Source organism: Protopterus annectens, chromosome 8.part1 (assembly GCF_019279795.1).
Source record: "Protopterus annectens isolate FY-2018-M chromosome 8.part1, PAN1.0, whole genome shotgun sequence".
Taxonomy (NCBI): domain Eukaryota; kingdom Metazoa; phylum Chordata; order Ceratodontiformes; family Protopteridae; genus Protopterus; species Protopterus annectens.
This window is the reverse complement of record NC_056742.1, coordinates 442,080,272-442,106,722: the sequence shown is the minus strand read 5'-3', so window position 1 is coordinate 442,106,722 and position 26,451 is coordinate 442,080,272. Positions and strand designations below refer to the sequence as shown.

Genomic DNA, 26,451 nt, shown 5'->3' with positions numbered 1-26,451 from the left:
CAACACACTTATTCACTGTAGAAGGTAACAAAAGCAGGGGGGGGGGTTAATGTTACTAGCTCCAGGGACAGTTTTTTCATGACCGACTTTAGTAAGAAACTTGCATGAAAAAACTAAGAATGTTTCTAGTGCTCCAGTAGGTATTATTAAATCCTGTTTGTGCAAATGTTTTTAATAGGCATTTAAAGAATCAGTGTTATATGTCTGTCTGTCTATTTATCTATCTAGCTAGCTATATTTCTGCAAGGCTTCGGCATGGGATCCTCTGTTATGCATTATAAATGGGAAAAATTCCTTATCAGCCTCCCAATCTATTATGATACTGTTATTTGTAACTATTATTTTTAAGATGTTTTTATTACTGTAAATAAAATGCATGCTATAAGGATATCATGGAAATAGGGCAAAACAAGGAAATGTTCCCAGGAGTGAGTCACAGCTTTCTCACTCTCTCGTCTCCCACTTTGGTATAAACATGTCATGATGACCTATAAAGGGCAGAAGATGATATGGTGTTCCATTTTTTGTTGAAACGGGGGACATAAATAACACATTAAATAACTATATATTGTAGATTTTAAACTTCAGAATATTTTTCACAATACAGTGAGCCTGTCATCAGCAGAAAAGCCAGAAACAGGCAAACTAGATGTGTGCTGTCTTTTCACACAGACAAAACATACTAGGCAAGTAGTGTCTGTGTATGGACAACAATAATTATTCATCGTTATTAATTATTCATTTTTATTACTGTTTTGAGGCCTGCCCAGGAAAGTTGTGGGCATTTCCCAGTGTCCACATATGTAAGTTATATGACTGTACAAGTCATTGAACTGCCTTGCCTTTCTCCAAAAGGACTCTTGAAAATGAAATGAAATGTGCACCTCACAGCCTTTCTGAGACAAGGGACAGGAAGAGATGTAACTGAGAAAAACAGCTGATGAGACTTTAATCCGCATATGAGGGATTTCACTCTGAAGTTTGTATTGTTAAAGAAAACAACTTAAAAGTAATGTTGCATATTTGTTTTCTTTGTGTGTTGGGGAGAGGTGAGAGAGGACTTGCAACAAAACAGAGTAAATAAAAACATGACATTTCACAGTTACCAGTAGATTGGTATTAACATAGTTTCATAGAGGACTACTAGGCTAACGATCCTTTTTGAGTTATACTTCCTAAAGTGAGAATGAAACCCTGTACCTTGTGTCTGTGAAGTAAACATCTTAACCGTTATGGTAACTTCCAAACCCCATATATGCTTGCTTCTGCCATTTTTTGGCAGTTTTTTTGTGTAATGTTTTGGTTACTCCTTAACGAATTACACATTTTGTCGTAATTTCAAGCTGGCAGTTTTTCTTTCACATTGAAGATAGCCTTCTGATGTGCTCATCCACAGATGGTTTGGACTACTTCTGACTCAGATCTGTGGAAGAAATCCACTTACAGGAGCTCATTTGCTACTTTTTCCATCATCTGCTTAGAATTACATTAGGAAGATATCGGTTGAGGACATGAACTGTTACTACATTTAACACAGCTTGTTTTATATGTTAAACATTAAGCAGAAATACATCTTTCCTTTGCTAGCAACTCTTCTCTGCAAGAACTGACTGATAACACTCAGTGAAAGAGATAAAGATAACTTGCAGACATTTATGTTAAAGTTATTCTGGAAATTAATACAGCAGACTCTGTGTTTGATCAGTGATACAGACACTTTTGTTTTATTTGTTATATACATGCATGGATGTGTGCTCATTTTGGGTCATGCACCATTCTGTTCTAGCAGTACAGTAGTTCTATGTTACTAACAGTGTATATACTCTGTGAATGGTAGTGGTATGTTATTAATGATGATTATTGTTTTATTTGTCAGTGCACCTGAGAGTCTTGCTTTATTTCACAGCTTTACCTCAATAGTTCTATGTTACTAACAGTGTATACTCTGTGAATGGTATGTTATGTACCTACTACTATAAAATACAATGCAAAATGTCACAGCTCTAGTTAGCTCCTTCCCAGCCAGCCATCTCAGAATAAGGTATGCCATTGCACCATGCTGCTAACAATGTCTCACTTTTTTAATTTAACAGTACATGAGTAAATGCTGCTCTCTGCAAGTATTTTAAAATGCTGTATCTTGGATCACGTAATGTCACTGCTCCAGTAGTGAGCGATATGGTGTTAACAGAGAGAGAGTGTGTGTGTGTCTGTGTGTGTTTGTGAGAGTGTGTGTGTGTGTGCGTGCATGTGTGTGTGTGTGTGTGTGTGTGTGTGTGTGTGTGTGTGTGTGTGTGTGTGTGTGTGTGTGTGTGTGTGTGTGTGTGTGTGAGAATGTGTGTGTGTGTGTGTGTGTGTGTGTGTGTGTGTGTGAGAATGTGTGTGTGTGTGTGTGTGTGTGTGTGTGTGTGTGTGCGTGTGTGCATGTGTGAGTGTGTGTGTGAGTGTGCTTTAACAGTGTATGTTAATTCTTCGTTTCTATAAAATGCAGTGCATATTGTTACAGCAACATTCATAGGATCATAGGAGATCACTAGGCTATCGATCTGGAGGTCATTTTAAGCTTAGCCATTTCATCCCAACATAATACCATAGAAATGCTAGTCAATACCCAAGATTGAACAGGACCATGGAGCCCCATCCCACAACTCTAGTGGGAGAAGTATAGTAAAGTTATTTCAAGGTAATTTTTATCACTACGTATTGCCTGTGTTAACATGTATATTCCATCTGATAAAATGCAAAGCAGAATATTACATCTCCAGTCGGAAAAGTACTACAGTGCAAATGTTGCTTTCCAGAATTATTTAAAATCACTGCACTTTATTTCTCTATTGCTTTAGCATTAAAAAGCAGTATATAATTTTTGGTAGGGTGCATGTGATGGCTTTTTGCTATACAGGGAATTGTTTAATACTTTCAGGATTCTAGTATGATCAGCTGGGGACATTGTGGGTGTCGTGTAGCAGGTTAAAGATTCATAGTTTGCCTTATTTATGGTGATCTGCATTTCTAGGAGTTCTGTTTGGAAATCTCTGGGAATCTGTCTGGAGATGATATGATTCCTGACTAATATGGAGATCCATGTCCCTTGCCATCAGGACTGAAGGCATGGTAAGTACAAATCTCAGCTATAGAGAGAATGCATTGTTTACATTTAAACTAAGCCTCATTAATTACACAAGCATGGATATGTTTTAGATAAAGGAGAGCTTCAACATCAGGCAATCTGTTGTTGTGACTTCTGGCATTGCGAAGTTCTGCTTTAATGTGGTCCAAAATGGGGGCTCAATCATTTTGTTGTATTCACATCCATTAGCTGCACTCTGCCTAAAATAAGGTACTATAGAGACAGGAAAGCTTTGATTTTGAATGAGAGGTGCAGGCCATCCACTGCAAAAACAAGATGGGCATCCAATCATCTTATCCCATGCTGACACATACTAGATTCCCGCCAAGATAACACCAACTATTCATCCAATTATTGAAGGAAGTTATCTTTTCTTTGCACCTAAGCATTATTGGTGAAGGAAGGATTCAACACAGGACCATATGTCACATGCATGGCATGTCTCTTTGCATGTCCGTCAGAGTATTGTGCCCACACCTCTCAACCTCTCAGCAGAAGAAATCTGGACAAAGTTAGAAATAATGGGGGGATAAAGGCCCACAAATAGGGACAGAGTTTAAAAATTGCTCCTATAAGCTTAGAAAGTTGCTAGAATAACAGGTTGTGAATTACTGTGTATTTTCTGAAGGATATGACATCTGAAACTCAAATTGTCATTATTTAGTATTATTTAGTGACTTCAAATGTCAATAATTTGCTAGGAGACCACACTTTATGAAGAAAACATCAAAATATGAGGCAAACGTCTGGACATTCTGTGAAAATCTGGACAGTTGAGAGGTATGATTGTGCCCCAGGTAGTTCACTTTCACATGGACCACCAGAATATCAGTGTCATATTTTTCCTGGGAAAGATTCTTAAGGGCTTTTGCAATGTCAGAGAAATTGGCTATCAAAGACAACTGATTGTAACCCTATCCCTGCTCTACCTTGTGAGTGGCGAATCTATGCCTAAAAACTGAGTCACTGATCACCAAGACATTTTTGTTACTAGAGTATTTAAGAGTACAAGACTGAGAGCAAACTGACTCTTGGTGACTTAATGCTGTGCATAAGAACTTCCACTGAAAACTATTTTTGCTTGTTCTTGGAGACTTTGTTAGAGATTTGTTAATGGCCTCAGTGCATGCCATTTTAATATGAGTTTGTTGAGAATGTGGCAGAGGTGAGGATGTGAGTGTATGATGCTCATTGTGCATGGTTTTACATGAGAAGGATGCTTCCAAATTAGTTAATATTTTTGTACCTCTGACAGACTTAAGTAAGAGTTTATCAGTGACCATAAGGTAGTTTGCATGCTGCCTGAGGACACCTGTGTGCTAAGAGACTGGTAAAAAAAAGGAAAGAAGTTGTCTGACCTTCCTCAATGTCCAGTGCTGTATTAGATGACATGCACAGGAAAGGGTAAATATGATTAAATAGCTTGATTTTATTTTACAGTTTGGAGATGTGCACCAGGGTAAACTATTTATAAGAACTAAGGAGGTTAACTATAATCTTTGGAATAGTGCACAGGCTATACTGTCTGAAGGAGTAGGTGGCTTGTGAGGGAAATGCACTGAGATGTGTATTTGTATTTAGTAAGGGATGGAAGACAGCAGTGGGGTGGGGGTGGGGCTTAAGAACACGACAATAGAGTGGATCACTTTAATAAAAGCAGGTACCTGGGTTCCAGCAGTGGTCAGCGCTAATGACCAGCACTTATTGGTGGATAGAGCAGAGACCTGGTTCCACAGAGGACTTTCGCTAGTCTCAAATAGTAGTGAACCAGTAGCTCAAGGCACTGCACAGCACAAATACAGAGTCACAATAGTTGATAACTCCTTGGCATGTAGTTATATTGTACAACAATTTTCTATTCCACAGAAGTCTTAAAAATTTGGTTAGATGAATACGAGGTATAGAAACCACAATCTTGTTGAGTTTAATATCCCCATATCCATGCATATACTGACTGAAATTTTCATCTTAGTAAGTCAACCATTTCTGTGGGTTAAGGGTAAAGCAGTAAGGACAATATCTTCCCCCAGATATGTACACCTATACATGGATTCTTTTGAAGTCATTCATTTACAGTCAGAAGACTAACTTTGTCTATCATTGAAAAGACCTGTGAATGCATTTTTTGATGTATGTTGCCTTACACCAAGCGAACAGTCTTTGTGTCTGCTGAAAATTCTAGTAGATTTGGTTTGACTTTTTTTCAGTACATGTACATCTGACATCAATATGGTACACTTTCTTTTCTTTCCTGCCCCATTGACTATAAAATTCCTTTCTCTTCCCCATTCATTCAGTGGACTGAGGTGCCACATATCCAGGGTCATGGGGTTTTGCACCTTAAAGGACCTAGCCCATAACTCCCCAGTGCTTGGTATGCAGTGCTCATCAGTGAGGGGATGCCACTTACTTCTGCAAATGAAGTACGTCTGTTGTAACTCTTATAGCGTGTAACAGGGAATTATATGATTAAGCACATTTTGTTTAATAAAGACATGAATCAGAACTACATTCTGTAATAATCACTTTGGAGGGGCACACTTGTACCCCTCCAAAGTAGGGCTCTACCTTCATATTACTGATTTTTATATTTACTAACTCCAAAATTACACAAACTAGGAGAAAAAGGAAAAAGGATAGAAGAAAAATAAAACCCATAGTTTTTCAAATGCAAAGCGTAGCATTTGTGACAAAGCCAGGGGTAGCACTTCATCCTCCTGGCTAGTGAACTTTTCAGGGCACTGCAGCCCTTGGGTGGCCATGTCAGTATCTGTATACCCGTGGGCAAAAGCTGTCAGTCAATGGGTTTGTATAGTGCATTGTGGGATGCTCATAATTATGGCTACTGCCTCTGCCCATTATGCAAGCCCATTATGCACATAGTAATCAGCTACAGTTCATGCTATGAGCAGCTACTACTTCATTAATATACTGTAGGCTTGCCTCAACATATGGCTCTGGAACACCACACCTTTTGCATCATGCCATTCCTGTTTTTCTTACATTTTTATAGTTTGAAACCCCTCTTCCCCGCTCACTCAGGCAATTGTTAAAGTGCAATTTCTATTTTGATGGGTTCTAGTTACAGACACACCATGACATGTGCCTCACTCTCACAGCACTTACTACAGGGTTTGTTGTTGCCGAGTACTTCATTATGCAGGAGTCCTTCCTTAACTCTGGGAAGCTCCACGTGTACAACTTTACTGAAATTCCTCTATTTTGAAGTTGTACAGTTATAAGCTGTATTGTACAAAATGGCACTAATGTTATGTAGTGCATGGAGTGCAGTGATTACTCTCAAAAAATGGCTAATTTACAACCTGGTTCAGCATTACTGTAACAAGAAACCTGATCTTCACAAGGTTTAGAGAGGTATTTAATAATTATTAAGGTGCTGTTAACATCACATTGGCACTAAAACAAACAGCACTGACCTGTAAACAGCAGCAGCAGGACATAAAATGGCTTTGTTTCAAGTCCTGTTTCTTAAATAATGGCATAGTCTAATGTCTGTTAAAGCCCTTCCGCAGATTTCTGGCATGAATTCTGAAACTGCTTCCCTCAGTCAAGGAATACATGAGGATGTCAATCACTGCCCAACTGCTTTACCAGCTTTCAAAGCCATCATAACACATTGCTGTTTTAATTTTAACCTATGTTAAACTCATTTAACAAGTAGTACATGGAACAGATAAAGCTCCACGACTACAAAGAATTTTTAAAACATTGTCTCGCTATGTTAAATGAACTGTTATGTGTTCTAAACCCATTTAACATAGCGAGATGTCAAGATTTACCTCTTGAGAAAAAGTTCGGGCGGGACCTTTTCCATTAGTGAATTTCTTAACAACGGCATGGCTCAATCACATGCTTTGGGGGTCATGGTATAATAATTATTAAGGTGCTGTTAATATCGCATTGGCACTAAAACAAACAGCACTGACCTGTAAACAGCAGCAGCAGGACATAAAATGGCTTTGTTTCAAGTCCTGTTTCTCTCTACTGTCTGTTAAAGTACACACAGCATTTTGAATTAAACTGCTTCCCTCAGTCAAGGAATACATGAGGATGTCAATCACTGCACAACTGCTTTACCAGCTTTCAAAGCCATCATAACACATTGCTTTTTTAATTTTACTTTTCACTAACAAGTACTACATGGAACAGATAAATCTCCACATGTAGGGCTGTGGGGTAGCACAATGGAAATGTCCTAGGGCTGTGTTGCAGCTCTACATTGTGCAACGTGATTTATGAATATGCATATGCGTGCATGTGGCTACCATTTAACCTACTGAGTGTATCTCACTTGGTGTGACAGGGAGAGTAGGATTCTCTTGTTCCACTTGTGCAGGAACTTCAGGGAGGAGCTACTGAGCAGTTATGAAGGTCCTTTGCCAAACACAGATATCTGGTATGAGATGGCATGAATGCTGACTGATGCTGCTGGGATCACCCATTCTGGTAAGCAATACTGGCATTGTTATAGCGGCCTTAAGTGGTACCACCTTGACCTGCCTCATCAACTGGATGCAGACGATCGGGAAAGGCAGCCAGGAAAGTGCTATAAGGATTTTTATAGAACCGTTATCTTCTATGCTGTTAATTCGTTCACATGTTTAATTAACAGCAAATGCTTTGTTTTGAAATGCCAACTGAACATTATTGGCTGACAGGGAAGGTGAGATGCCTCTCCAGGCAGCAGACTGTATATGTGTTGCATCGCAGTCCAGTTATCATCTGCACTGGTGTTATTCTTCTATGTGTGTCTGATGATCATTTATATTTTGTTGTCCTTCTCTGCCCAGTTATAGAGAATCACCACTGCATCTGGTGCAGGGTCACCAGTGACCACAAGATCTACCTCTTAGCAGAGAGTGAATGCCCCTCTAATCAAGGCATTGCTGTTGCCCTCTCTGTTTGCCTATTAGGACTTGGGGTGAAAACTTTTTTTGTGAAAGTGGACAGGGGTCTTCTAGCATGTTGTGCAGATGCTGGTTCCTGACAAGGTGCTTTGACAGTTGGGCACTCATATTGGGAGCACCAAACTTTACCTGATGATACTGGTCAGATTATGGGATTAGCATGCCCTGGCCATCAGACCTCTAGAAAAGCAACTGGACAATATGTATGGCCACCCAGATGAGTATTGGCTGGAGGTTTTGTCCTTTTGGCCTGACTGGCAGCTGGCCATACCAGTGTACCACCCTAACCCTCTCATACACATCATTCCTCTTTCCTTGTTTGTTGCCCAACCCACTTCCATCCCCAGGTGTGTCCTCTCTGTATGTATGTATCCATCCACCTTTTTGTGTGTATACAGCCAATGTCCATTTGTATCCATGTTATATGTTCTGTGTTCCCCTGCTACATGCTTTTATCAGTCTACTGCATCCCCAGCCATCCTTCACAGCTAGCTTTATTGCAAAACTTACAAAAGAGGCTTTTTCACCACAAAAATATTTACATTCTCTTCCCCTTCACCTTTCATACTTTATGGTTACCTTTTGTATGTTTACCTCTGCCTGCTTTTCTCTCATTCCTACTTTCCTATCTACCTGACTTCCTCCCTATTTGGATGCTCAACAGTAATACCTGTGTGCAGTGCATGCCCAAACTGGCCATCCTGTCAGCTGCTGTACTCAGCTGTGTTGTCCTTCTTTGTACTATAAAGCTCCTAGTGCCATATTGCCCCATCCCTTTACCACTCTACCTCTCCTTTTCCCGCAAGTCTGTGATTAGTATACAAGTACTGTCTGATGCGTAATTCATGTCTGAGCAGCATCCCTGAATATTAACCCATGTGCAGCCATACAGCATTAGTCTATGAATCCCAACCACAGTCTGAATAAGAATACAGGATAAAAAGATGAAATTTACTGATGCTGGCCACTGGGAATGCCAAACTGGACATGAGAGAGTGGACTGGGTGAAGAATACTGAAGCCAGGTGATAGGGAGAGAAACATAAAGAGTGCCCACTCAAAGGTGACATGCTGTCAGTGAATCAGGCACAGTGAAGGTACATGAACTAATGGTAACTGTCTCACAGGAAATGCGGACAATTGCCAGTGGACATGTTGATGTAGGTGTCATGATGGTTCAGTATTTCAATCTCTATCTCACAGCTCCATGGTTTGGTGCTGGTTCTGATCTTTGATTATGTTTCATGGTTTCTGCATGTTCTTCTCACACCTGTATTGTTTTTCTCTGTGTTTACTAGTTTACTCTTACATGCTAAATGAACTGCTGTAATGGCTGCTTTAAATTTCATGTGTTTATATGTTGCACTTCTGATCTCAGTCATGGCTGAAAGTGTCTTCAGTAAGTCAGCTGACTTATCTGATTAACAAGTACATTAAATTATATTAAGAAAAATTATAGTGGCAACATACTCTGTCCAAGGATGGGAAGGGGCATACAGAGGAATAGATGTGGAAGGACCCAGAAGGAGTCAGGAGCCATGGCACCTGTATTGGATGGCTAAAAAACATAGATTGATGAGGCAGTAAACCACGTATTGGCTATAAGCTTCTGTACTAAGATAAGAAAGGACAAGCTATGTCACTAGCTATCAGAGGTGCTGTTTTCTTTAAAAGTGCTACTTTGGTTCCAAGGGCTCTACAGGCATTGTTTGTGTTTTGCTGTCAGTGAGAGACCACGTTTAAAGATTAGTGAGGAATGTTTTACCTTTCTTATGATTCTAAGTACTACAAACGCCAGTGATGTAAGACAAAACAACCTAATCTTAAAAAAGTATGGCTTTTGTGGTACTTTGGATTTCAACATACATTAATACATCTATCAGTAGATCTCTCTCTATCTATCTTTCAAAGGATGCTTGGGGAGAAAAGCTCCAGAAATATATATATATATATATATATATATATATATATATATATATATATATATATATATATATATATATATATATACATATATAGAGAGAGAGCGCAAAAGTCTAAAATCACTATACAATGGAATTTCCACAAAATCTGTGCATAATGCAGATACTTGAAATATGTAAAATAATTCTATATGTAATGCAGATTCAGCAAAAATGGTGTATAATATAAGGAGATGCTAAACATTTCCAGGGATTTTAAAAAGCCAGACAAGATGTATAAAACAGTGCCTGTCAGTATATTCTGTATCCTACATATTTCCAAGAGGTGACCTGTGTCTGGTGTACAAGACATCCTCTGACCCATTAGTAATGGATTTACTGCACATCAGCAAGTTAAGTGGGATCAGAAATACTCATTCTAGGTGTCTAACCCTCTACTGTGACATCACCGGAATGATTTTGAGGAACAAATATATCTCTCAGAGGATACTTCTGCTGTGGAACAAACTCCACATCCACATAAAACAAAGTTCATACCTGCCCATATTCAAGTGCAACTTATATCTATGGATGGGAAATAGAAAATTTACTCCAGGACTGCCTCCTGTACTACTAATGGAGAGAGGAAGTTATTAAATGCTCTATCCCATGCACGGGACCCTTAAATTATCTAGGGTATGGTCCTAGTTATTCTTATTAGGGGTTATATATAATTCTCAACAATGAGATGAATAAGGCCAGTCTATTACCAAATGGGATAGGTTATTCTCAGGACAAAAAATAAAATTGACTAGGCTTAAAATGGCTCACTAGGGTGGCTAACTTAGTACTTACTTATGAACCCAAGAATTATAATCAAATCAGTATACAAATGTAAGTCTAATAAAATCAGTATGTAATATAATCCATGAAGTACACTTTCAAGGTTTAAGAAGGAAAAACATAAAAGGTCACTAATAAAAATATGGTAGAAGACTGACAAAAGTGGAGGAAGACAAATTGAGAAAATAATTTTCAAAGAGCTAAATGGAAAAACAGATCGTAATTTTGATTAAGGAAGAAACTCGTGGAGAAAAAAAATAATTAACTGCAGTGGCTGTCAGTAATGCAACAATCCCACAGTGTATAAAAAACTGAGCAAATAAAAAACTGTATCCGGCACAATAAAGGCTGTCCAATAATCCAAAGGATGCAGGCAAAACAAACGTAAAATAGAATATATACTTTTATTGTCCAAAAAATAAAACACAAATATACGTAAATCCCAGACAGCGTGAATTAAGCGCTTCCAGAGACTTCATCAGAATAAAATGGTAAAAAATTGGTTCTCTTTTATATTCTACTGATGTCATTAAATTAATTAGTTAATTAGTTGATTGCCCACTCAATAATGAATCCTTCCTAGTAAGTAATTCTCAATTTAAGAATACCTACGTCAATGCTTCCATAGCACAAAATAAACCCATACTGGTTATTAAAAAATGTAATAACGTACTGCTTACTGCATATAACATAATTCATCTTGGAACCACCTTGTTTAAATGATCTAATTGGTCATTGTTAGCTTATATACACAATAGTTAAAATTCTTCAAATAATTTTGTAAGAGGAAAATACATAAAAGAAATATGTAGCAAAAAATATATAGCAAAAAATATATATAGCAAGAAATACATACAATATGAACAATGTAAAGAATACATCTAGAAGTGTGTGAGTAAGTAAAGAATATATCTAAAAATATGTGAGTAAGTAAATAAAGTAAATATACAGGGTCATTTGATGCAGCCCATGGCTCCGAATGTGTTACCTAAACCCAGGGACTTGATACTCTAAATTGTACTAGAACAATATTAAAATTTAAATGTACAGGTATTAAAACAAAAAAATAAGTAAAATAGAGATAATAAATACACCATGTTGTTGTATTGAAAAAATCATGGTAAAAGGTTATAAAATGTTATAAAAAGTGTATTGAGTAGAATAAATATCAAAATACAAATATATATATGTGTTGTTTGTAGAATGAATAAATAAATAAATAAATAAATTATCTATATAAAATTAATTATCTATATAAAATGTATATATTAGACTGTAAAATCCTTGAATATAAAGTTATAAGTAAAAATCAAATATATGAATAACTGCACACAGTTAATGTAATAGTTAGAGATGTTAAACAACATTCATATTCAAAACGTGAACTGGAATTAAAGTGTTGGACTAAATAACTCTTAAATCCACACTTTATTGTCCACACTTTATTATTTTGGGATCCATGGCTAGGATCTTCAGTGCTGGTGTAATGGAAATGTGGTCATTTAGCCTTTTACCACAGCTCGCATCCAACCTTAGTTGCCATATCATTTCTCTATATTCAATTTTGGTTTCCCAGTCACCTCCTCGTTCTGGGTATCGCACTACTTCTAGTACCCAAAATTTAAAATCAGCCTTTTCACATTTTAGGGCATGTCTGTATAGTGTGTTGTTCTCATTGTGTCTGTTGATGTCCCGGATATGTTCATAAATACTGTTTCTCAACAGCCTCTCCGTTTTCCCAATGTAGAAACTCTCACAGGCCATACATATCACTAAATAGACTAATCCCTTGGTATAACAGCTGCTATAGCTTTTGGTTGTTAATTTTAGGGGGATACTTGCAATTCTAATCTCCTTGTTTTCATAAATGTAAGAACATTGTGCCCATCTACCGCATTTGTAGGTTCCATGTTTCCTGCTGGTCCCTCCAACCTGAATTTCCTTTCTTTCTAAGATATTTTTAATATTGGGATTCCTTCTAAAACTAAATCTCAATTTGTTTTTGAAAACATCTGTTTTAGTTGCAGTATTACCAAACATATCCCATATTTCGTGTATCCCTTTCTTTAACCAGCCTGTACCATAAAAAATATGTTGTAATCAGATAGGGTATATGTTTCACTTCTACCTCTCTATCCTTGTCACAGCCCATGTTATGACTGTTGCTTTTATTAAAATTAACGTTTTCTGTTCCCTGGTATTCACTATTAAGGAGTGGTATATATCTGGTCCCCCTTCCTGATACTACATATTCTTTAACCGAGTTGATAAGGTTAACAGGGTACCCTCTTTCCACAAATAGGTTCTGTAAGTAAGTAATTTCCTTCAGAGATTCAACCTCATCCGATATCATCCTAGCCATCCTTATCATCTGGCCCTTGACTATATTCCTTTTGAGCTGTTTTGAATGATCACTTTGATAGTGTAAGTATGCGTTCGAAAAATGTTCCTTCCTGAATATGTTCGACTTGTAGCACCTATTGATCCTATCCTTAGTAAGCTTAACGTCCAGGAAATGTGCGTCATCAGTCTCTATCTGGTGAGTGAAACTTAAAAAGGAGGTTGTAGCATTAATATAACTAATAAATTCCTCAATATTCTCCATAGTTCCATTCCAAAAAATAAAGATATCCAAAAACCTGAAGTATTGCACTATATATTGGTTGTATTTTGATTTAAAAACAAATTCTCTTTCCCAATATAACATTATTATATTTGCGTAAACAGGTGCACAGGCTGATCCCATAGCCACTCCTTCTTTTTGATGATAATAATCCCCCTCAAAGTAAATAAAATTATATTTTAGTACCAGTTCCATGCTTTCTAATACATTTCTAAAATCAGTTGGTGTGAGCCAATCCATTTCACCCAAAACCTTTTCAAACCACTCTAATCCTAGTTTTTGGGGAATTACTGTAAACAATTCCTTTACATCAATGGTAATAAAAAACATATTATCCATAAAAAACATTTTACTTATTTTATTTAAAAAATTCCATGAGTCTTTTAAAATATGTTTCCATCTGGAATAAATTTCCTTAATCATTGCGTCCACATATATAGCCATGGGCTGCGTCTTGGATCCTTGTGAAGCAACAATAGGTCTTAAGAGGGGGGGGGGGGGTCTAATAAAGATTTGTGCACTTTTGGTATTCCAAAAATCCCTGGTATAACAGGTTTAGCAACTTTCAAATATCTATACAGTGTTAAATCTATTAAACCAGTAAGGAGATTATCTTCCAGGATAAGATCAATTTTCCTATAAAAAATGTTGATTTCATTCTTGGTAACAATACTGTAATTTTGATCCTTATCTAATATTTCTTTCATTTTCCTAATATATTCCCATGTTTCCATCAGCACAACCCCCCCCCTCCCTTGTCTGGCTTCATCACTCGTATTCCCCTATTGCTGCTCAACTCATGTAATAGTTTTTCCTCTACCTTATTCAAATTGTTTTTTTTCTCTTTGTTTGCTTTATATTCTATCCTCATTTTGTTAATAACACATCGTTCAAAATTTGCTATCTCATAATGCAAAGATGGATTCCAAGTGCTGTGTCTGTTAAACCTAACATTGTTCACCATAGTAACTTCCTTATGTATGTGCATGAAATTTAATTTTCTTATAAACAATTTAACATCTAAAATAAGCTTGTCTATACTAGGTTTTCTTGTCGGGACAAAGGAGAAGCCTTTAGTAAATAAATCAAAATAACTTCTATCAACTACCACATCAGTGTAGTTGAAAATATTAAAGTTGTTATAAGTATGTATAACCTGTTTCTCAACTTCCCTGTCATCTACAAAGTTTGATTTATTGTGCACAATGTCATGGTCCAAACTAATTAAAAATCCATATATTCTTCTTGCCTCCCCAGGTTGTTATTATTCCCCGTGGCAGCTTATGCATAGGATTGTTGGTGTTTGTTTCTTAAGTTCTCTGACATTCTTAACTCATCAGCTGCCCCATGGGCATGTGTTCTATCCATACCTTCATTCCTATTCAACATGGGGAATTCCTCATCAAAATGCTCATATTGGTGGTCTCCCCTATCCCAATAGTATCTATTATTTTGATTGTGGTATCTACCTTGCTGGTACTGCCAATCTCTTTCTCTCTGCGGTACACGAGGACGATAAGTCCTTTTATCTACTGGATGTGTCTGAATATTGGAGTACCCTATATTGAGTTTCTGCATTTTCTCCATGTACATATGCTATTCCTGTGTTATATTCATTTATATCCCTCTCAAATTTTTTAAGCTTCCTATTTATATTCATGTTAGTATATGCATCTGTATCATAGAGAACTCGGTAATAAATTTGCTTGTACTCATCAACTGTAAATAGTAAATCACATTTAATTTCGTTGTTGAGCTTGTCAATTTCACTCTTAGTTTCCTCCATAATTTTAGTATTGTGCTTAACCATGGTCTTTAAAACAGAAAGGCCACAACCATTTAAAATATCACATATTTCTTTAAAAAAGCCCTGGTCACCATTAATGTTGTTTGGGAACTTGTTGAGCCTAAGCCCTTTCGGGACAATGTTGTCTTTTAAGCATTTTTCAAAATACCAATTCTCAATTGACAATGATTTATATTTAGATAACATCTTTTTAAAAAACTTGCATTTGTCTCTGAATGTATAACCATTTGCTTGCTCCTTGCTTCTGGGTTGCTGTCTCTCTCTAGCGTTACCTTGAAACGATCTGTCCAACCATGTGTGAAAGTCAATATCCTTGTAGGTTTCCATATACCGCTTGTCCACCCCCTGGTTGTCGCCATATTCCGGTGAACTACTGGAAAATGTTCTGTTAAATTTCCTGTTGTTGGCGCGCCCTTCTCGTACCTGTTGGTCATTCGACTCAGTAGGATTGCGACAGCTCCTGGGGTCCTTGGGACTGCTCTGCGCACACGGTATGCTACTACTAGTGCCTGCCTGCGTGGTATCAGTTTGTGTGTGGGTCTGTATAACCCGAAGAAGCTCATTGAGCATACTGCTACTGTCCATATTCACTCATTAATTTTTTCGGACTCCTCGCGAGTGTAACTCTGTGAAAAAAGTTTGAATATTGCAAGCTTTTTAGTCTTGCTGCAGTGGTGGTGCTGCGGTAGCGTTGTCGCCTCACAGTAAGACGTTATCCTGTTCGATTCTCAGCTAAAGCATCTTCTGTGTGGAGACATGTGAATGGGTGCACCTTCGTTGAAGGTTTTACGTCAGGGCTGGCAACTCAGTACGTAAAAATCTACTGCCAATCATTAGCGGACCGGAGTTCCACTGTAGCAATCCCTAACCGGGAAAAGCTGAAAGACACAACAACAACAACAACATTTGTCTTACCCTTTTATCCATGAAATAAGAATCGATGTGACATACTAGCCTTGTAAAGCATGTAGAAGCCCAACATGACAGTACATGTTTAAAATACAAGTCTGATTTTGTTTCGGATCACGGAATGCTAATAATTCTGATGCACCTGCTACATTTTCAGAGCATTCTTTTCAAAAGAACTTATAGTTAGCACCGAGAGGTATCAGGACCAAAATAATACACAGAGAATGTGACCCGAAATAGAGCTGTTTATCTTGAATGTACCTGCAAAAGTGAATGTATATGTCTCTGTCATTAGCAGCACTGCAGTGTAGAATCATAAATACTGACAGACTACTGAGAATACAGTTTTTCATTATTATTAATTTTTTTGTTGGCTAATACCATGTAAGAAAACAGTCCCACTTATAGATGGCACCAGTGCTCTAACTTTGGGACTACAGAGTTTTTCCCTTCTTTTTTTCATCATGTTTATCAGAACACCATTAAGAACCTTCAGTAACTTATCCAAGTAATTTCCTCGCTGACTAGTTTGGGATGCCTTAACACATCAGAGTCCCAAGCTGAACCTGCAATTAGAGGAATGTATGCTTAGGACAGGGCTCATCAGACCTACAGTCCGGCAGTCCAGAGCTTCTAAGAGTGCTATCTAAGCAGCCAGAAGAACAAGCTGGTGATCAATGTGTAGTTTGCATATTTATGCAAAGCAGCACATAAAACTACTATAGACTGAAACTTATCATTATAAGAACAGTGTTTTACAGTCATAATTAATCCAGTTAAAAAGCTTCAAAAAGCATTTTACATCTACACGCAAACACATATTAACAGTACTCTATTACCTGTCGTGATTTTGAATGTGCCAAGGACTATTTATTTATTCATTTGCAGAAATATCTAAAAATGTATAATTTAATCAAAAATGAAAGTGAATCAAAAGGCACTTATAGAGACAAACTGCTCAGGCTTTTGTTTTTGTATAAGATATGTTTGTTGTTGTTATTATTATTATTTATTGATATGGGATACTGTGGAAAAGCATTCTGTGTAGCAGTTACCAGTGCATTAATCACTTGTTTGGAGATACAGTATTCTATATACTATCTCTTTATTGGAGCTTATCTCCCCGGGCCTCTACTGAAAATGGGCATGTATCCAGTTAGCCTAGCCCGGTCAACAAATGTAAAATAAAATAAAATAAAATAAATAAATAAATAACTAAGTGCCTTTACTATGAATCAGGAATCACAGCAGAAAAATAAAGAAACAAGAAGAAAGCAAATTATTTTGTTGCAGTAACTTTAATGGTGTTTTACATCTCTCCATCTATGTATGACTTAAAATTACAGGTGGTACCTGTGACATATAAGAAACATAACATCTGCAACACAAAATGGTACAAGAATCCACTTGTATGGGCAGTGGTGCCTGGTTGTGCTGTGTGTAACTGAGGTTCAGCTACAGTGAAGGCCAGCAGAGTTAAATAGGCCAGACCTTCCATTACGGGGTAGGGTGTGGATGTAAATTGATTCAAAGCTCCTCTGTAGTGCAGACTAGGAGATGTCACCTTTACAGGCACACTGCTGATGCTGGCTTCAACAATATCCTTGGCTTATGTGTGCAAATGTATGCATGCACTTTAGCCAGCAGGGGGGCACCAAATGTGGCCAATGACTACAGCATACATAAAAAGAGCAGTGATAACATCACAAAGCAGAAAATATACGATTCCTTTTGATACTAATGTATATAAAATCAATAAATATTAGTCACTTTTCTTAAGTTATTATTTTTTTTAGTATTATATTAGATGGCATTGCAAATGCCTTTCTGATGACAGAATAGCTAGATATTCAAAGAATTTAAAGAATGCTGAAGATCATTTTCAGCATTTAAATACAAGGACTTGAACAAGCCAGTGAAGCCTAGCCTATTCAAAGGCAGTTTTCCATTTGGACATTGTAAATGTTGCAAGTATATGGTTAAAACAGATGATTTTACATCTGAAAATGCTACAAAATGCTGTGATACTTATCAGTTCATTAACTATGGCTCCACACACACGATTTATCTGGCACAGTGTACACAGAGTGCCTTTTATGAAAGACAAGCAATATGCATATTTAAGAAAAGGATTTGTGAAAATCTTAGTACCATTAGATGCAAACATAAAGAAAATGCCCTTATTTAAACCAAGGTAAAATCAGATGGGGGTACCATTTATGTTTACAGGCAATGACACTGTTGATGCTGGTTTTAGACATATTTTCAATGACAATGAAAAAGAAATGGATTGTATTATTAGGAACATTTTTTTTGGACCAGGACTAAATAACATATTTTGAACATATAGCATATTATTTCAGGTATTTGCCCTATGCTTACAGTAGGGTTCTTACAGCCTTACAAGTCCCAGCTGCTTGAATTTCACTAACTCACAATGAGGGACATGAATGGCTGGAATAAAGACCACCCAGATGCCCAACCAGCAGCTCGCACTCGAACTCGAACGTGAGTTTAGTATTGCAGCTGCACCATGTACTCATGTCCTAGCAGACAGATGCAAGCAAGTACTCATCACGGACCAGGTATGTAGGGTAGGGAAATGGGGAGGGGAAGTTTCGGTTTAGAGTCCAATTGAGTGACTAGGGGTTAGTGGGGGGAGGGGTATTTTAGGGTTAGGGAGTGATCAGAAGGTATCAGAAGGTTAGGTTTAAGGAGGAGGGGAAGTTTAGGCTTTGGGGAAATATCGGGAGATTAACCTTATGGAGGGGAGCAGGATTTTAGCATTAAGGACAAATCAGAAGGTAGCTGGTTATGTTTAGGGAGGGGAGGAAGATTTTTGTTTTTGGGAGCAACTGGGAGATTAGTGTTAGGGAGAAGAAGGAGATTTTAGGGTTTGGGCGCAATCAGAATGTATTGGAAGGTTAGGGTTAGGGAGGGGTATTTTAGGGTTAGAAAGTGATCAGAAGGTAGCAGAAGGTTAGGTTTAGGGAGGGAAGGGGAATTTTAGGCTTTGGGAGTGATCAGGAGATTAGCATTAGGGAGGGGATCAGGATTTTATGATTAGGGAGCAATCAGAAGGTAGAAGAATGTTACATTTAGGGAGAGGAGGGAGATCAGGGTTAGGGAGAAGAAGGGGATGTTAGTGTCAGGGAACAACCTGAAGGTAGTAGAAGGTTAGGGTTAGGGAGGGAAGAGGTATTTTAGGTTTAGAGAGCAATCAAGACATTAGGGTTAGGAAGGTAGGGGGAATTTAGGGTTAGTTAGCGATATAAACACTTTTGACACAGAGTGCTTGCATTCAGGGTATAACAATTTTAAATTGTTTTCATTTTTATTTTTTGTACATAGTTTTGGTATCATGATTGCAAAGATTACAAAGGCATTACATAAGTGTGGTTGTAAGCTTCTGCTTTTTTTTTATTACAATGATAAAGCACTTAGTCATCTGAACATGGCTTGTGTTTTTTTCTTTCAGTTGGGCTATTGAATAAATAATGCTTATTTTGTACCCCATTGCTGGCTTTTTTACATTTTTATTACAGTAGTAAAACTGCCATGCTATGATGCAGTTCCCCTAACTGAGAACATATTGGCATAGTGGGCAGTAGGTGCTCTCTGCAAACCTGAGACTGGTGTGGGGATAAACAAACATAAAATGTAAATAAAAGGATACCGGCAGGGGAAAAGACAACTAATTTGTTTGAGACTTCACAACACTGCAGTATAAAACTGTGATCTAAGTATTTTTGCAGATACAGTGTGGAATTAGGATAGGAATAAACCATATAAAAGGGGATAGCTAGACATAAGATGGTGCGAGTACGTTACAGAGAATATCTGACCGATAAATTGTGTGTTGGAACGATATATGCAGTAATGATGAAAGGGAACTGGCCACGTGAACCTTTTTTCTGTGTAGTTTGGTAATATTTACAGGAAAAGATAATGGTGGATTTTACTTGCATTTGCAAATATTTTATATTGTTTCTCTCCCTCGCTCAATGATTTATTACCAGAGTGAATGTCTTAATATAAAAATAATGTATACCAGAATGACACAAATTAAAAACAGAAAAATGTGCCGAACAAAAATGTTTAGCTCTGTTCATTACTATAACTACTTAATATTCATGGTATACTCTTCACATTTTGATGTATATCAGTGGTGCTTTTAAATTGTGCTTTATTTTATTCTTATAAATGTAACAATGTCTATCTTCTGGTGTTTGTTTTATTCATTGTATTTACCTGTCCAGTAACATGGCTGAAAGGGGTCCTTGGACCACTTACTTTACAAGGTTAACAAAGAAACAAACAAGCAAACAAAACAAATAAGAATACGTATAAGCATTGAATTACACTATGCAGATTTGGTTTGGTTTTGGATTAAAGATTCTACTACTGTTTCTTACCAGCTGTTGAGTGGAGATCTATGATCTATGCATACAAGGCATTATTATACCCCACCCTAATAGACCTCTTGCATATCTGTAAAACAAACAGTACCAGAATTACCCGTTCTAAAGAATTAAACCTTGCCTGTGATATAAATAGGACCTGCTGGAGAGACAGGTCTGTATCCCAGAGACTACTCCATCTCTGGAACAGGCTCCCCATCCTTGTGAAGCAGAGTTCCTTCCTAACCCAATTCAGGTGTACCTTGGACAGTTGGACAGGGAGCAGGAGATTCTTCCTTGGCTTATCACTTATATCTCTAATGGACACAGGCAGCCTGTAAAATGGTTCATCTCCCAGGACCCTGCTTGTAAATGTTTCATCTCCCAAGCCCCTGCTTACACTAATCAAGGGTACCAGAACTTATCAGAAATTTGGGATGCATAGCTAGGCTTAAAATGGTCCTTTTGGGTATTAGCTTAGTATGCATCAGTGAACCGATGAATAAGGCTGCAATGACAATAAACTGTGTTCTATCACAACATAACTTCTGTTTTTATGCAAGTTGTTTTATTTTCTTCTCATAAAAGTAACACTTTTAACAACTATCTAATTACTACCATGTTAAGAAGATTGCACAATTTAATTGTGCATTCTACTGGTGAATATACCTTTATTCACTTTCCTACTTTGTCATCTGTCTGCCACATCACTCCAGGTGCAACAAAACTCCACACAGGAGTCCTGCTTTTCTTGTTATGGCCATTTCTGAGTTATACTCAGTATGCCTACGTCTGTTATGCAGGAAGTACTGCTGTGTTTTTACACTGGGCACATTTACATTTGGGGAAGTTTTTTGTCCTGCTCTATTAGTTAAACAGTACTTCAGTCACTGCTGGCCCTTTAAGTGTCTGAAAACTAGAACAAGATGATGTCTGCTTCCTAGAAATGCTTCAGTCTGAATCTTGTGGTCAGAAGAGTCAGAAGAAAAACATTTTACTACTATGTTATTTGGGGAATAATGTCCTTTGGGTGACCCATTTCTGTGTTCTGCCAGCAATAAAGGAACTTTAACAACAATAGCTCGAGTGTCAGAGAGATCAAACAAAAGGTAAGAATGTTTTGCTGAGAAATTGTAATGAAATAATTATCCAAATACTGGCTACATAAATTCTGTAACATTGAGACTGCAAGACTCTGCTTGTTTTATCTCAGCACTTAACCAACATACAAATACTATTTGCATTTGCATATCAGCAGAGATGAATAGCTTTTCATACAAAGGGTTCTGGGGGATATTGCTGCTGTTTACACTTTACTGCTGAGTGCAAACATTTTCTGTGGTGGTGAGGAGATCTTTCTTGAGTGATTTGATGTCACTAACAATGAATTTTAATCCACACAGTTACTCCATTTTGTTAATAGCAGCCTGACTGATGAAGTGTTACAGATTTAAGCACTTTTGTGTGGTACTTTGAATATCTAGAGATTTGGCAGAATGTTTGATTAATTTAGCAGCATAAACAGTTTCATTTTACTACTGAAGTATAGAACACATGACTACTAACAGTGATGTGCTGAATCCAGGCTGTCGACAGAACTATTACACGCTCCGTACTTTAATGGTGAATTCCCCAGTTACATACATAATATATACACCTCTCTGTTATAATAATACTGCATGCTGTACAACTCACTTCAGTATGCTAGCAGCAAGCTAACATTTAAATGTTCAGTACAAACGTTTACTTTGCTTGAGTCAGTGGCTGGTATGCAAGTGAAAGAACAAGCGAGTTACTGCTTGAATTCATATTTTAGGATTTTTTTTAACTGGCTTCTGCTGATTATGTAAGAAAAATCAAGTTCAAGGAATTGAAGTTAAGTTTTGCAACTTATCTAGTATAACTGCACAAGACAGTATAGTAAGGTGAAAATATGTATGTCAATAAAAGTTTTAGAAAAATATGTGCCTGCCGATATGGATTAGCTAGGATGAGGTTGTACCATTTAATAAGTTTTCACAGGTGTTATAAAAGAAAAATACAAGATTTTTGTCAGACTACAACAGCCAAGATTGAGAAAATGGTCGATTTCATTGAATTCTTTTTTTTAAATCCATTTCCATCTTCTAGGCAGCAGAATTTTTATGCCATATTCTTTTTGATGTGTCATTTGGTTTGGTGAATTTTGGGGAGCATGTCAGTCCACTGAAAGCAATTTTAGCGAACACAAAGAAACCAAAGCCACTTTGCCAAAACAGAGTTTAACAAAAGTGGAGATTGCCTTTTTCTCCACAGTTGTGTGACCTTGGAGTTGGTATATATAAATTCCAGGGGTGTGAGGGGTGATGCAGGGGCAAAAAAAAAAAAAAAAAAGTTTCAATGTTTGCTAAAGTTTCAGTGAACTGGTTTCAGTTTATTTGTGTTCATTGAAACCACCTTCTGTGGATTGACATTACCGCCCCATAAGCTTGACGAGCCTTGTCTGCAAAGCTATGGAGAGGATCATAATGGAACTCATAAATAAAGACATTGGGGACCTACAGACACTGGATCCTACCCAATTTGGCTTTGTCAAGGGCAGATCCTGCTTCTTGAACTTGGTTGACTTTTTCGAAACAGTCACTAAGGCCATTGATGAGGGTAAGGCAGTTCACACAGCCTACCTTGACCTAGCAAAAGCGTTCGACACAATACCCCACTCGGCCATCATAGAAAAGCTCACCAGCTTAGATGTAAACCCATATGTCACAAGATGGTTGCAAACTGGCTCAAGGACAGAACACACAGGGTTAGAGTTGCTGGTGCCATGTCAGACTCTAAGCCGGTCACGAGCGGTGTCCCACAGGGCTCAGTCCTGGGCCCCTCTTGTTCGGCATTTATTTTTCTGAAGTGCAGGCAAACATAAGGGGATTGTGGCTGACAAAATTTGCAGATGACTGCAAACTGGGCACCATAATTGACACTCCATCAGACACAGACATCCTCCAGAAAGGTCTCATAGAAATGGATAACTGGTGCCAGAGCCATGGCCTTAAGCTAAATGCCAAAAATTTATAGTCATACCCTTTGGGAAAAACAAGGTAACCCCTAATTACCACATAGGTGGTAATCCATTAAACACGGAAGAAGTTATCAGGGACCTGGGGACCCAAGTTGACAGTAACCTCTTTTGACACTCACATTGCCAAAGTGGTTCGGAAGACCTTCTACATTACCCACCTGATCATGAAGGGATTCACATCCAGATCAGGAGAGGTCATTGTACCCCTGTACTCTTCACTTATCAGACCAATGATTGAGTACAACGCCCCATTCGAATGTACCTTACCCGACACCTGCAGCAGTTGGAAAGACCCCAAAAGTTCCTCACCAAAAGGATAAAGGGGCTCAAACATATGTCATACAATGCCCGACTGAAGAAACTCCAGCTCTATTCAGTCGCATACCGCCTGCTCAGAGGTGATCTGTGCCTGACATACAAGGCCATGTCCAACCCGGAATTAATGGACATGCTCCACCTCAAAAATCCAAATCCACCAGAGCCACGAGAGCAAGAGACTTAAACCTCAACACGGATATAAATAGGACGTGCTGGAGGGACAGATTCATCACCCAGAGACTCCCTACACTATGGAACAGAATCCCAGTCCATGTGAGGCAGAGCCCCTCACTGACTCTGTTCAAGAGAAATCTTGACGAGTGGATGGGAGATCGTAGGTTTACCCCGGGAATCATCTCTGTATCACTGCTGGACAGAGGCACAGCAAACTAATGGGTATAGTATTCTCATCCTAAGGGGTGGTGAAAGCCACACACACTCTGGCTAGGCTTATAAATGCCCTAGGGCAGATAGCCTAGTATGAACCTATGAACCTATGACATGAATCTCAGTTTTGGCCCTTTCTACAGACAAGGCATGTAATGATGCCATGAACATTGGCTTGGCTAGTGAAACAGAACTATTGCTTTCCGAGAAGAAAAATTGACCTTACAAATGCTACAGCTTCCTCCCTTACCTTAATGAGGAACCATTTGTTCTGACTAACCTACAAATAAATTTAAACAACTAATTTCATAGATACAAATCTGCTTGTTCATTTGTGTATCATATGCATATCTGAGTAATAGCTAGTGCATTTGTGGTCATGGAGAGAAACATGAGCCCAGAACAGACCTCAGGGAGACACCTGTTAGAATGGGAAGTAGGACAGAATATAAAAACTGGTAGCAGATTATACTTTACTTCCATAAGATGTGAAATTGAATCCCAAGATGGTGGATCACAATGCTTTGGCATAAAACTATTAATAATTTCTTGTAATGTGAAAGGTGAACAAGCGGTTCTGTTTTTTTTTTTTAGAGTTATACATTGTCCAGGTGCTTCTGAATGACAAAAAAAGGAGACACAATATAGTCACTGATGTAGCAGGACATTATTTTGCAATTGCAATTGATGTCATTGTGGCCAGCATAACATCAATTTAAACAGCACATAGGTCTTGTACAGGAAAATTGTATTAGGCATTATTATTATTATTTATTATTATTATTATTATTATTATTATTATTATTATTATTAGGTTGTATTCTGAAATTATTTTTTTATCTTTTTAGCAGGTACAGCAAAAACGTAGTAAGACAGAGTTGCAAACTGGCAGTCTGGAAGACTCTGTATGAATGTTCATGGACACTGATTTTTAATTTACTTACAACATGGCACTCCGGTCAATCATTTCCTCAGGATGCCACTCTTACAAGCAAACCATCTGGTTGTTTACTTTGCCTTTTTTGTTCATTGAAACTGAAACTCTGCAAAGAAATAGTACAGAGCAAAGAGTTCTGGATCTTATGAAGAGGGTCCCTTTGATAGATGGGTATGTATATGTTTTATTAAAAACAAAGACACTGTGTTATCATGAATAAAAAAGGATATAATGTCATTTTCTGATTAATATACAAACCATGTACTAGATTTCCATCTGGATGTCAGGATATCAGACTATTTACTTTGGTGTATTTTTTATGCTTAATTGTGTATGTTTTCACAGATGTACTATAACTCAGAAGTCACTCAGTAACCTTCACTGGCCCAGCAGAAATTTCACACTAGAACCACCTCAAGCTTTTGGAATATGTTTGGAATTTGTGACCGCCTCATTTACAGCTAATATATTGCTAAAGTGTCGTTATAAACAACTTACCATCTGTGGATAATGGGTTAATATTATCCCAAACTACACTTACAAACGCAGTTAGGAAACAAAATGACTTTAATAAACCATGTTATGGAAGGTGAAAATCTGCAAAAGGTTTTACCTACAGTCCCTATATTTACTTAATCCAGGGCATTAAACGTAGGAGAAATGTTGTTGTACAAAATTCCTCCTTCCCTGAATTATATAAAAAATGGTATGCTTGAATGTGCATAACTCAGTGTATGTAAGTATGTGAAAATATGCACTGAAGTGAATACAAATGGTAAAGTGTCAAGAATTAGGAATTATTGTAATTGTCAAGTCTGTTGTTTATGGTATTTGTTGTGACTTTATTCAAGCAAAATGGTACATTGACCAAAACCAAGAAAAAAGTAAAGGTGAGAATATGGGAACATTTTTCTGATACATGTAACAAGATTTGAAAATATGATTGCTGTACATGTACACGTTTCATAATAGTAGATTGAGTAGTTTTTGTTTTAGTGTTTTCTTTCGGCCAATGTGAATTTTATAAGAGGGGGGATATAAACATCTCAAGATGAAACAATTATAGTTAAAATTAACTATTGAAATACAATACGCTAAATTCTAAGGTCTTGAATACATTCATTAATTGGCTTTGCTTGACTTAGTTGGAAAAATGGTTTGTGTTTTTTTTTAGTTTAAGAGGAAGTTTTGTAACTGAGTGGTTAAAC

The 26,451-nt window shown here is 37.5% G+C and overlaps 1 protein-coding gene across 1 annotated transcript in view; it reads left to right on the top strand.

Annotated features, from left to right (window-relative positions):
• Nucleotides 1–21,336: 21,336 nt before the first annotated feature.
• Nucleotides 21,337–26,451, top strand: part of LOC122810395 (dipeptidase 2-like) — a 501,875-nt gene continuing 496,760 nt past the window's right edge. The window contains exons 1-2 of the mRNA XM_044081997.1: nt 21,337–21,649; nt 25,155–25,414. Of these exons, the coding sequence (XP_043937932.1) occupies nt 25,254–25,414 (161 nt within the window). The 5' untranslated portion in view covers nt 21,337–21,649; nt 25,155–25,253. The remainder of the gene's footprint in view (nt 21,650–25,154; nt 25,415–26,451) is intronic.